We start from the raw sequence: 13,000 nt of genomic DNA, 5'->3' as shown, positions 1-13,000 counted from the left end.
GGGAGACTCCTCACTCGTCAACAATAGAAGCGACATCAACACGTCCACTCGCTAAATGTAAATTCATCGGACAATCACCGCGTCCATTCACACATTGAACCGTTTTGGGCGCAATCGGGCATTACCCCGACTTAACTCAAGGGAGCTGGCAACATAAATTCTGTTGCATGTCGGGTCCTAGACTGAGTTGGACACTTGTTTTCATGCATACAGCCACACTGTATAAAGTCTGGGAAACTTCCATAATACAGTGCATGTGTGAAAGAGGCTTAACAAAAACAAAAATAACTTCTGTGTGTCATCTGAGTCTCACCTCAACTCCAGCTATAATATGGCTTGTGACTGTATACTGTATTGCAGTATATGAGACAAGTCTTGGAGTACTGTGGGATTTTGTGACAACCACACATTGTTATAGTAAATTATTCATAATATTAAATTACAATAACAATCAGTACTTTGTTTCCCATTACAGAGACAAATTCTATATATTTGAACCACTTCTCAACCTGGTGTCCCTATTTTAGGCATGTCATTCATTATTGAGGAACTTTTTCAATTGAAATTCATATTTTTAGGTAATGTCCAAAAATAGCCACTCTATAAACACATTGTGAGTTTGTAGTTGCCCATTGGTGTGCCTTGTATTGGGCACAAAAAGTTTGAAAACCACTGCTGTATTGAACCAATTGGTCTTCCAGCAGAAGAAAACCAGTAATTTATTGACCCTTTTCGCAGCACAGCCTTGGTTCATTTACAACGAGAGTAATGAGCCCATCTGGTTTATCATTTGACTTTTCATATTAGCAGGCTAGCAGCACGGTTTGTTTGCGCTATATAAAAATCGCAGGGTGAGGCGCCATTGGTTAATCCAAATAGAAACCCTGCCAAGCTCAACTGTGGGGTGTAATTCCCGTCTCGGGTGCCGGTTATCACTTGTGTACGGGAGTACCCCCCTGGGGAGAGAGACATGCGAGGCTGGGGAATGAAGTGAGAGAACTGATCTGTCACTCCCAGAGGGACTATAGAGCAAAGATGGCAGGAAACATGGTAGGAAAAAAGTGCCAGGAAGGAATGGAGAGGAGAGAAGGGGGTAGTCGGTATCTTTTGACACCGATGACAGCTTTTACTCAGCGGCCCCGCTGACGTGGGCCCCGCGCCCAGTGTCAAATTCCTCGAATGGTGGAAGCCAAGGCGGTGAGGAGGAGGCCCATATCCACAGGTGTTGGTCTGCCGGTGGATAGAAACAGGACTCCGTCACAGTTATGCAGCCCACACAACCCGCCCCTCCTTGCCACCCTTGCCATGACATCAGCAGCGCTACCCGTCTCACCCGTTCTCTCTCTTATTGCCAGGGTTCAGCCCTCATCTGCCAGCCTGCAGACAGGTCACTGGTCATAAATAATATCTAAAGCAAACTGGGGATGGCCCTGCCATGTCAGAACCTCCGCCGTTGTCTCAGCTAAAATCACACAAAACAAACATCACAAATGTAGTTTCGCTCCTCTCCACCTTGCCTCAGTCACTGAAAACATGAACATTCCAGCGGATCATATGCCATCATAGTAACTATGTCTGGAAAACTTCACACTCTTGGCACGTGATCATGGTTTTATCTTGAAACCGACTTGAATGATCTGATTTGCTGACGATAAGGCGAGATGGTGGATGTTATTTTGAAGCATACCGTCAGGGCTAATACGAATGTTGATACGTATAACGACACTGAACCCCCCTGCCCTCACCCCGTAGACTGGCTAACATGTGTTGCTGTCAGTCTAAATTCGGGTGCTGCATCATCAATCACCTGCCGATTCACCATGTTGGATTATTTGTCACTGTAGCTTTGTAATCCTGGTACGAATCCTCGTAGGGATTTTTCCCTACGAGTGCCTGTTGTCTGATAAGGCAGCGTTTTGTTTTCCTTACACAAACAAGTGAAGGTTTATGGGTTCCTGCCCGTGGCAACGTGCCAAAGACCTTTGGAACTTAGTATTGTCACTGGGTCAGAGGTTTACGAGGCTATGACATTACTCAGGTCAACAAGGGTGGCCTCCAATATGACCAGACAGCATTTTGTCTGTGTTTTTGTTACGTGGTGGCTGATGTTGAGTGTCGACAAGAAATGCCTGACCCCTAACCCCTACCGTGCGCCATGTTTCTTCCCTAGAGGTCCTGTGAGATGTTCCAGGCCATTCCAGTGAGGACGATGAGCATCACCCCCCCCCCATCTCCACGACCATCCCAGGTACAGCCGATGCTCGCATTGGGGGAGACCAACACCCACAGCCCCTGTGTGACCTGTGCCAAACTATCACTGACTGCTTTCTAGAACTTTCACCACCCCCAAAAAAGGGGCTGAAAAAAATAAACTGCAAAAGAAGAAGCAACTCTGCAATCAGCAACAATAGGCAAGCAAAACACAAAACAGGACGAAAGACATTGACACCTGCCATGTGCACGGCATAACAGTGATAACATACTGTGCGTGAAGATTATCATGGCAGCAGTTCCATGCACCTTAAGACGCCACACTACCATCCTTTGTACAAACCCAGTACAGCTGAATGGAAGAGGACACGAGTACACTATTGGACAGTTACTGTAACTGTTATTATGACGAAGCTGAAAAAAAAGAATTGAGTGGGCTCTTCTACTGTTCTTACATTTAGTTATTTAACTTGAAGAGAAATGTAACGACTGGGTACAGTGTTCTATGTGAATAATGTAAATGAAACCTGTGTGTTTGACAAACGAGGGAGGGGGTCTGTGGAATAGAGCTGATATGAAAGGGAGTCGACATTGAGGCAACTCTGCTCTGAGATGGCCTTTTTCCAAGTCCAGGTAATACATATCTGTTGCAACCTGGTCTGTGTAAAGCTACCTGTTTTTTTTTTGTACCATGTGCACCATTTAAAATCTCAAACATTTGACCGATGAAATTGAAGTTCCAGTGGATTGCTACTGTGTGTGCTCGCTTCATTTGTTGAAACTCATCCCTTCTTCAATCGTGATTGATTGTGGATGTCATGATAAATGAGGGGAAAAAAGAAAGAAAACAATTCCCTAACTCGGATTAAAACTACGATCAAGTGGGAGATAAGTGGTTTCCATTTATATTGCGACTTTTTCCAAAGCGCATGACAATGTATGCATTCCCCCGTTCACACACACATACACACACCGACGGCAGAGGCAGCCATACAAGGCACCAACCTGCATCATCTCCAAGGACCCTTTGAGATGATGCAAGGAGGAGTGGTGATAGAACTGAGAACCTTCTGATTCCCAGACAACTGCTCTTATCTCCTGAGACACTGCCCACCAAACAGATCCAGTCATCATGTGTTAATGTTGGAAATAGAATGTAAACTAGGGGGGTTTCTCCCCCACTACCTTATGCAGTTGTTTTTTTTCCCTAAACCTGTGCAAGCATGATTCAGTTTGCTGTCACTTGCATCGAAATTCCACAGACTCATTATGTATTTGAAAATGCTGGCGCGTGTATATGCTATAAATATTTTGATGTGTGTTTAAGGGTCAACGGGAGTATCTTGAGTCTGATTAAAGACAAAGCTGTCCAATTAATCTGTGGTCTCATCTGTTTGTCGTCAATCGATTTGAGGATGGTGGTCGCTGGGAATGGAGAGAGAGAGTCACATGTGTTCAGAATAGGATGTTTTTGTTGAACTCACTGTGATTCTCAGTCTCCGGTCATTCATAAAACAGAGAAATTGAACTTGGAGTGTGACTCATTTGACAAAGTAGGACAGTTGGGAAATGGGATTGAACATTGACTCCGTCGTGTTTACCCACGAGGCTTTTGGGCTCGGCCAAAGGTATTTAGATTGTCTATCCCATCGGCTGCTGCATTAGAGACGGAGGGCAACCTAACCACCAGAAAACCGATTTAGCAATGGTTCCAGAGGGGCCCAACATTCTGAAGATACTATAGAGGCAAAAGACCTGCCCTCAGCTGTCCTTTCCTGATTGGGTCTCCTTTTCCAAAAACCCAGCAGGAGGTCCGTGCTGAACTATCTACCCACATAAACTGTCGCCACATTCATTCTGGTGGCCAATTGGTGGAAGGAGGGGGGGGGGGTGTTTCTGGCACTTGCATGAAGCAGCTTGCTTGTCAGTTCTTCAAGCCAGCTGCAGTCCATTACAAACAGTTTATGTACGCCTTCTCCCTAAAGCAAAAGCATGCTTTAGTGATGGTGTGTAACTCATTTGATTAAGTTGTCATGCGGTGTGACTATATGATATATGACGGAACCTACTGGACGGTTATGGAACCGTATGACTTACTACCTGTATATCCTCATTTATACTTCGCTGTACGATGCTGTCGCGCACTAAAAATAGCAGACCTACAAGCTCACAGCACGTCGCAGATGCGTTGTACATAAGAGCATAAATTAGACTTAATGCACCCATGTCATTTTCCTCTTTATATGCTGCATTGCATTTTATTACTGTGAAATTTGATTACTGTGACATTTTTTTTGTTAACCTCAAACTTTACACAACCAAGATTTTGAAGACTAATAGAACTTTACCCTTTATAGTATCAAATGGAAAGATTTGCCTCTCCATGTGCTCATACGAACATGATTAACCTGATCTCACTGGTTTAACATGTGGGCGTCTCAGCTGCCCTTATTAGAATAGCCTCTATAAAACCTTTTAGGAGCTGTACTCATCCACTCCAGGAGGGGGCACTACTGTAGCATTGAGGTGTCATATCAAATTTCCTTGGACCATATCCCTCCCACTCAAGCCCTACATCCATGCTCAAGCCTGACAAAGAGATTTCTCAGATGCAAGTCCAAGTGCCCTCATAAAATCTGACAGCGTTTCTGCAGTTCTTTATTTCCTTTTTAAAAATTCATGTTCTTGCCTTCGTGCTTGACCCAGTTGATCTGCTTGAAAAGGCCTCCTTGTGTGTAGTTCCCAGATGGGACTTGTAGGGTTTAGTGGGCACTATTTTTAGGAAGGTGTCGGCGGGGCAGTGAGCAATGGCAGGCTGGCTGGGGCCAATCCACTGAATTAATTCACAAAGAATGAAGAGTGAAATGAAGAATAGGGGACCGGAAGGTCTGTAACTGATGAGTCTCTGATAGACGTGGATGAGAATAATGGTGGCTGTCAATCAGACTGCTCTGAAATTGCTGGCGTGGTAGCGCCCCGCGTTCACGTCACTTTGATTGATGGGTGTATTATCTTCTCAGTCAGATCCTGGAAGCGTGCTGATAGGTGTGTTGGAGCAGTTGCCAACTTAACCCTATTCTTGGGTTACTCGCTGCCTGGGTGAGGACGGATGACTTTGTGCTATTGGTTCATGGTATAAAGTTAATTTATCTCGGAGTGTAACCTTTGTAACCAAATATTTGTACACCTCCAGAGTTAAATAACCTGAAGGATTTTACAGTTTACACAGTTTGGTCTTCCTGGCCTCATGGAACGATGTATGCTATGGAAAGTGTGCCGCCTGCCCCACCACTTTTAACAAGGCGTTTGGGTCAACATAAGGTCAGTGCAGTGGTCAGGGTCACACCATAAATTGACACTCAGCAGAGAAACCACCGTGGCAACAGATACAGTATGTGCACATCACAGCCATCAAAGAGTGCGAGGCCAGCCTCTGTTTAGTGTTTATACTCACACACGCAGCCCCCAACGGGCACTCTCACGTTGAACTACTGTTTATCTGCTCGGCAACAGGACTTCTACTCTAGTTGCTATCTGATGGCAACACATTAGTTGGGGGCCAGAGAATGGCAGGCACTCAGAGCGCGCCCTGTTTCCTGATCCCCCTGTCGGAGCTGTCCCAGCAGCCAAGCTCTTGACTATTCTGGTGAGAGATGTGAGATCTAATAGCTGCTACACAGGACCCATGCAGTGCCTGTGTGCGTGTGCGTGTGCATGGGTCTGTGTGTGAGTAAGTGGACATGGAGCTGCCCTGTGGAGTGACCAACACATCTCAAGGCAGAGTTGTTACGAAGTCACTGTTATGCAAGTCATAAGTATAACTCCCAAGTCTTACATTTCGAGTCGTAAGGGCAAGTATCAAGTAAAGTGCCAAGTCACCATGTTCAGGTGAAGTCTCACATTTCAGGTGTCAAGTCTTAATGCTACAATTTTAATAGACATTAAATAAAATAGAGGCACACATAATATCAGAAATCAATGACATCACTGTGGTGTCCAGATGAAAAAAATATGTATGATTATAAATGACAAATTATTGTAAATATGTGTACACCACACAATCCCACACCCCAACCTTCACCCTTACAATACATCATTAGACAGACAATACAAACATTTAAATATACATATTTTTAAAACATAAGAATACAAAAAATACAGAAATAAAACCAACACACAAAGGCTGTTTTGTTGTTTTGTTTTGTTTTAGTTTTTTTTTGGTGGCTGAAAGATTAAAACCACAATAAACCAGAGGACATTCATCGCCTGGCCTCTACATAGTCAATGAAGGGCTGCCAAGTTTTAAAGAATTTTTCAATGGAACCCCGTAATGTAAATCTTACGTTTTTACAATTTAAGGTGTTGCATAACATCATTGACCGGTTTACAGTTCAATAGAATTAGTCTACGTGCCAAGAGGGTCACAAATCTTGCCATAGTTCCGTCCTCTGAGAGGACTGTTATCTCACGGAACCCCCAACACTGACATTACTGGGTCAGGTTCTGCCTCATATCCTAGGACGAACGCTAGCATGTTTTAACAACATTTTTTATTTCATACCCACAATCAATTCCTCATACAATACATAAATGTAACATTTCAGGTTATGTTTTTTCTGTAAAAGGCAAGGTCCTGATCTTAGGATTGAAACTTGAGAGACATGATGATATCTTTAATTAGAGCAGAGCATTTGCGTTTTCCACCCACCTAAATGTATATGGGCCATTACCCATTATTATAGTTGTATGTGCAGCTAAACAAATCTGTTTAGTCATCCACCTAAAGTCCATGTCATAGACATGCATGCAAGTCTCACGTCATTTTTGTTTTTACAAGTCTGAAGTCACCAAAATGGTCATTCAAGTCGTGAGTCCATAACTCTGACTCAGGGACCACATATCCGGTGGTGATGGTGATACTGAGAGGTTGCCCAAGGACAAAGAGCAGCTGAGTCTAATGGTCAGCAGCTGGGCCTGGGTCACAACATCTTGGATACCCATGTGGACAAGCAGCGCTCTTTGAGGAAGATCCCTTCTGAGGTGTTTGATGTTGCATGAAACCCTTGAGTATTAAAGCACTCTTGACATCAAGCAACATTTAGCCCTTTGGGTTGAACGTTGTTGTGAGCTGAGCACATGGAATGTCTCTTTTTGGGTGAATGTGAATAAGAGCATGCTTGAAGGAAATTGGGAACAGATTTATTAGGGAAGACGGCTTTATTAGTTCATCTGTTATCTGACAGTTTTCTGGCGTTGACATTGATTTGTTAATGACTATTGTTAAACTGGCATCCACAGATGTTGGCTCTGTCCTGCTAATGAGCTTTTTTATTGTCTCCGCCGAAGGTGGAGAATATGTTTTCGCTTTGTGTGAGCAAACATTGTTAGCCAAGCTAACATTGGGCAAGCTCCACGTGACACGTGTCAATTTGTTGACACCAATGCCTCTGATTGGCTAGAGGGACGCGTGACGAAATAAAATTCTATAAATAGGTGTGTCACTTCAAAAAGCTCCTACTTTTTGAAGTGAGGTAAAACAGGATCAATCAGACTTGATTGGAACAGTACCTTCAGTAAGTCCAAGTCACCCGTCTGTGCGTGTGTGTTTCCCTCTGAGAACACCTAACATTGGTCAAGCAAAGGCGCAGAAGGCCAAAGCTAAGAAAGCATACTCATCTACAATTGTAACGTAGAAGAGGACTAGAGTTGAAATGATCCCACAACAAAGCCGAACTCTTAATACGTGTCAATATGTTGACATCAATGTCTCTGATTGGCTAGAGGGACGCATGACGAAATACAATCCTATAATAAAAAGGTGTGTCACTTCAAAAAGCCGTTTACGTTTTTGAAGCGAGGTAAGACAGGATCAATCAGTCTTGATTGGAACAGTATCTTCTAGTCCAAATCACCCGTCCGTGCGTGTGTGTGTCCCTTTGAGAACACCTGACATTGGTCAAGCAAAGGCGCAGAAGGCCAAAGCTAAGAAAGCATACTCATCTACAACAGTAACACAGAAGAGGACTAGAGTTGAATTGATCCCACAACAAGACCGAAATCTTAATACGTATTAATATGTTGACACCAATGCCTTTGATTGGCTAGAGGAATGCATGACGAAATACAATTCTATAAATAGGTGTGTCACTTCAAAAAACCGTTTACGTTTTTGAAGCGAGGTAAGACAGGATCAATCAGTCTTGATTGGAACAGTATCTTCTAGTCCAAATCACCCGTCCGTGCGTGTGTGTGTCCCTCTGAGAACACCTAACATTGGTCAAACAAAGGCGCAGAAGGCCAAAGCTGATCAAACACACCAATCAACTGCTGAAACTGTTCAAAACATATTTTTAAACATTAGAAGACAAAATATGATTTTTAAATCATTTTTTTTTTAATAAATATTTCTTTAACATACACCTTTTTATTTAACTACAGTATATATCTTTTACTCTACTGTATCTCATTAGTTATTGCTATGATAATATAATTGCTATAGTCTGCTGGCGGAGACTTGTGCTCCGAGGAGCACATTTTCTAGTTTTTTATTTATTCATTTTTTAATACTGACTTCATAGTGATGACATCATCAGATGAGTGACGTCATAGACTGGCCAGGCTACATGACATCCAAGAACTACAGCCACTCCGCTATTAGACGCCATATTTCTTCTATTACACCAGTCACAGATATTTGATACCAGGATCATAACTTTTATTTGGACAATTCAACAAACATCCTTCCTAAATGTCCTGCCTAGAGTCTGAAAAGGGATGAAAAGAGACTCAAATTGTTGTGGGGAAAAGAAAAAGGAAGTGGTCGTGTTGGGAACATTTTGTCTCCATGGTCTTGAGTAAACATAGAGGTCAGAGGTTTGTGTGCAGACCGGGTGCCAAATTATGTTCCTAGGATTCCATACCATGGTATTCAAAGGTCTCACATTCATATAATGTCACAGCCGCCATTTGCCTGATCCTCTGCATAGTCTCTTCATCTCTGAGCTGACAGTGGACGTGTTTTATGACCTAGGCCTCTCCGACCATCAGTGCAGCACACAGAGGCTTCAATTTTGCCAGCTTGCAAACCTGGTTATTTTCAGTTCAAGGGATATCTGAGAGTTAATCCCTGCTGCACGACACCAGTAGCCAGCTACAGCTGAACCCTCTTGGATCTCGCTTATTCTCCTTAATTTTTTTCCATTCGGAAGAAAAAGACTAGGAAGGGGGATTATGAAAAATAACGGCAGCAGCCAAATGCATGTAAAGTAGAAAGGAGATCCTCCATGGCATGGGTCTGTGTTATTATTGGATAGATATTGTCTGAGCTCTACTGTAGGAGCTCTATTTCATGAGGCTCGAAGAGATTTTCTGTTTTATAGTTTGCACCTGTAGAGTAACTTCGGTTTCGGTTTCAGTGACGCCATGGAACATTTCACTCAACCACGGTGCTAATCGCTAAAGAACACGCTGAATCATTCAGATATTTTCTATTTGGAACAATTGTTGTGCAGTTGTGTGACAATTTAAGCCGTTGTTTGAAAATAGAATGTGACCTCTCAGCCCACATCACAGCAAAATATGACCTTGTTGGGAGAGTAATGATCATTTGTTTTAAAATGATGGTCCCACAACACACTTGAGAGCTTAGCTGATGTTGCTCTTACCATGAGCCACAAAATAGATTGCCTGCCATCTTACGGTTGCATTCATTTACTGTAAAAGGGTTAAGGAAAGTGTGTGAATTTTTTCCTTTGAATGTATCTATATCTATAGTATACCTTTTGGGATATGTGTACTGTATTGCCCATGTGTATTTTTAAACGTGCAGATGTCTGCTTATGTAAAATAGTCAGTGTTGTGCATTCGTTTCTCTGTGTGTGTGTGTGTGCGCGGGCTGGCGGGCGTGCATGCATGTGTAAATGTATGTGTATGTGCAGTTTAATTGGGTGACAAACTGCACCACTGTGGGACCCCCGGGGAGGACGTGAGAACAGAAGGTGGGTGGTCGAAACTAACAGCCGGCGATCTGGTCAAAGTGGCCCTGAGCTGTCAACTATACATTCAGAGTGAAAGCACCTGTGATACTGAAAGAACGAATGACATGCACAGGAAAATCACGAGTGTTGATTGATCTCTGGGAGTGTAAAAATCAACCCGCAACACACTGGATTTTACTGTGATCCTTATTGTTTCACACCAGACCAGGTCAGGGACTGCACAAGGGCATGTCGGTATTGATCTCACATTGCATACAATGAGACAGTGACAATGCAATAGAGATAGCTTTTACATACTGTACCACGTGTATACAGTGTGCAATCAGGGAGCAAAGCGAGCGTGAACCATTCTGAAGGTTATAACCACAGGTGAATGTCCGACACTATTTAGGGGAAGAGGTGAGAAAAGAGAATGAAAGTCAAAGAACATTTGCTTGAGTTACCATAAAACTCAAGGTGAGCGTTTACTGAAGTGGATCACAAGATTACAAAAAGCTCCCAGCTAAAGCATCTGCACTCTGGTGTGGACGGCCTTTGAACTAAATGCTTTTTAAACTGTTGTTCCAAATTCTTCACCGGTTTAGCTACTCGGTCAACTCAGGTCTCATGGAGAATTGTGGGTGTTTTAGCTCAATGGCTGGTATTATTTTTGCTTCTTCACTGATTCTGACCGATGTGTCTGATAAGCAGGAAGTTGTTGCAGTTGTGCTGCTGCAGGGCTAATAGGAAAGATTTGATCTGGGTTTGTTTGTGTGCGTGCGTGCATGCTTTTGTGTGCACATGTATACTGTATACTGTATGCGCATGACATACTGTACCGTAGCGTGACAAGTCTGAGACAAACAACCGTTTTTGCTGTTTGGAAGAATGCCAGAATGCATGAGTTTCCTCTCACAAATCAGAAATGCACACTAGATTCCCATGAACACTGAGAATCCATATAACACTAGTAAAGATCCAAATAACGTTGGTATAAATCACTTCCAAATACAAAATAACAAAATTAAGTACGTTGTACATAAATCATGTTTTTATTCATTCATTTATTTTCTATTCATATTGCCATGTGCTGCTTCATATTCAAATTCACATTCACACCCAAGTTTTGTCCAGTGCAAACTCAGTATACTACTGACCACAGATCAAATTCAGTGGACAGTAGAGCTTATGGAAAGATACAGTAAGTGCTTGAAGGATCCCTAGGTGTTGGTAAGAGAGTGTAGAATGTTTATTACACACAACCTCTGATTGATATTGAGATGAATCCCAGAATACCAAAAATAAATATCCATTTAATGTACAGTAAATATAATGGACAATAAACGGTTCTTATCTAATCAAACCACATTTCGGTAATGCAGCACAGATGGATTCTCCTGAATCACAGTTATCTGTCTTTATTTACATGAACGCTGAAGATTCTAATCGTGTTTTTAATTTAGTTTTGAATATTCCAGCTTGTAAAATGTACCGCAACCGTTAATAAAACAAGAATTTATTTCATGGGGAAAACAGAGTTTCAAACCAGGTTAAACCTTGTCATGTTCCTCCACCGATCAATGGAGTCTCAGTCTCAGTCTCTGTCCTTCTCCCTGATTTACATTTTCAGTTTTCTTCCCTATGGGGACAGTTACGAGACACAGATGGTTTTCACTCTTGAGATGGAAAGTCCCTCTAGCACCTCTGCATTCATCCTTTTCTTGGTTTCTTGCTCCTCTCTCTTTCTGACATGTGAGAGGAAACGGCTCACTGATGGAGAGGAGACCGTCTGGCTGGCTCGTTGGTGTGGCGGTGTGACACTTGGTGTGTGACGTGGCTGGGGCTCTTTGTCATATGGCCCTGTCCAGATGACTGAAGAGGACAGAAGATTTATAGAGGTATCTGTCGCTGACTCACCGCTATCTATCTATAAATTCCAGGAATCTCTGTGCCAGTGTGCCTGTGTGTGTCTACATGTGACATTTATGCCGCTGTCTTAGTACTGACGTTATAGACTGGCATCCAAGTATTCTGATAAAGGGTACTGCACTAAGTACTCTGACAACGGGTACTGCAGTAGTCCCACAGTAATCTTGATGTTAGTAAAAACCACACAGTTAAACAGGGAAAGAGAAACAAGGGCCACGGATTTGATGTCTCCACACAATACATTCACTGAACATCATGGACACTACTCTGTACATAAAGAGACCTGTACAGTATATGGTACTGTGCTGTGTGCAGAATGGCATACATTATACGTACTATATATACACTGCTATCTGTTCTTCCATCTATCTTTCATTAGGCCAGCTGGATGACGTCCTCAGGTAAACCATTGGTTGTAGAAATCTAAACACTTTGTCTTGGAGGGCTAAATTGACTGCTCATTGAAAAGCCCTGTCCACACCATACGCCATCTGAGCAGCACTTTAAGCCATTTTATCCCTCATACTGGCAGACCGAACCTAATTAAAAATAAACAGCAGCTGCTCTCAGGAGACTCCTGGGGCCACTAGTCACAAAATTCCTGCAGCCGGGTTTGGCAAAAATGGCTGCCTTCTTATTTTATATTCCAAGGGGTATTGGTCGATGCCAAAAACTCCATAGAGATGCCGCAAGGGCCTCCACTCCAGGGGTTCAACCCAGAGCCATCTATTTTGTTTTTCAATTCTGTCAGCAACCGATACCCCCCCCCCCCCACCAACACACACAAACACCTATGTCCTCAAATTCTCATTTTAGCAATGTTTGTTCAGCAACTTGCCAGCTGACCCTGCGTCAACAGTAACTTACATAACAAAGTGTGAGGG

The 13,000-nt window shown here is 42.9% G+C and overlaps 1 protein-coding gene across 4 annotated transcripts in view; it reads left to right on the top strand.

Moving 5' to 3' along the window:
* map7d1a (MAP7 domain containing 1a) overlaps window positions 1–3,588 on the top strand; it is a 53,280-nt gene extending 49,692 nt beyond the window's left edge. For all 4 annotated transcript variants that reach the window (XM_080427599.1, XM_080427597.1, XM_080427598.1 and 1 more), the window contains one exon: window positions 2,171–3,588. In XM_080427599.1, coding sequence (XP_080283725.1) covers window positions 2,171–2,181 — 11 coding nt within the window. In that variant the 3' untranslated portion in view covers window positions 2,182–3,588. The remainder of the gene's footprint in view (window positions 1–2,170) is intronic.
* Window positions 3,589–13,000: the final 9,412 nt, after the last annotated feature.

The sequence above is a fragment of the Gymnoscopelus braueri genome (assembly GCF_963280865.1).
Source record: "Gymnoscopelus braueri genome assembly, chromosome: 4".
Lineage (NCBI taxonomy): Eukaryota > Metazoa > Chordata > Actinopteri > Myctophiformes > Myctophidae > Gymnoscopelus > Gymnoscopelus braueri.
The sequence above is the reverse complement of the archived record's forward strand: the minus strand, read 5'-3'. Positions and strand labels throughout refer to the sequence as shown.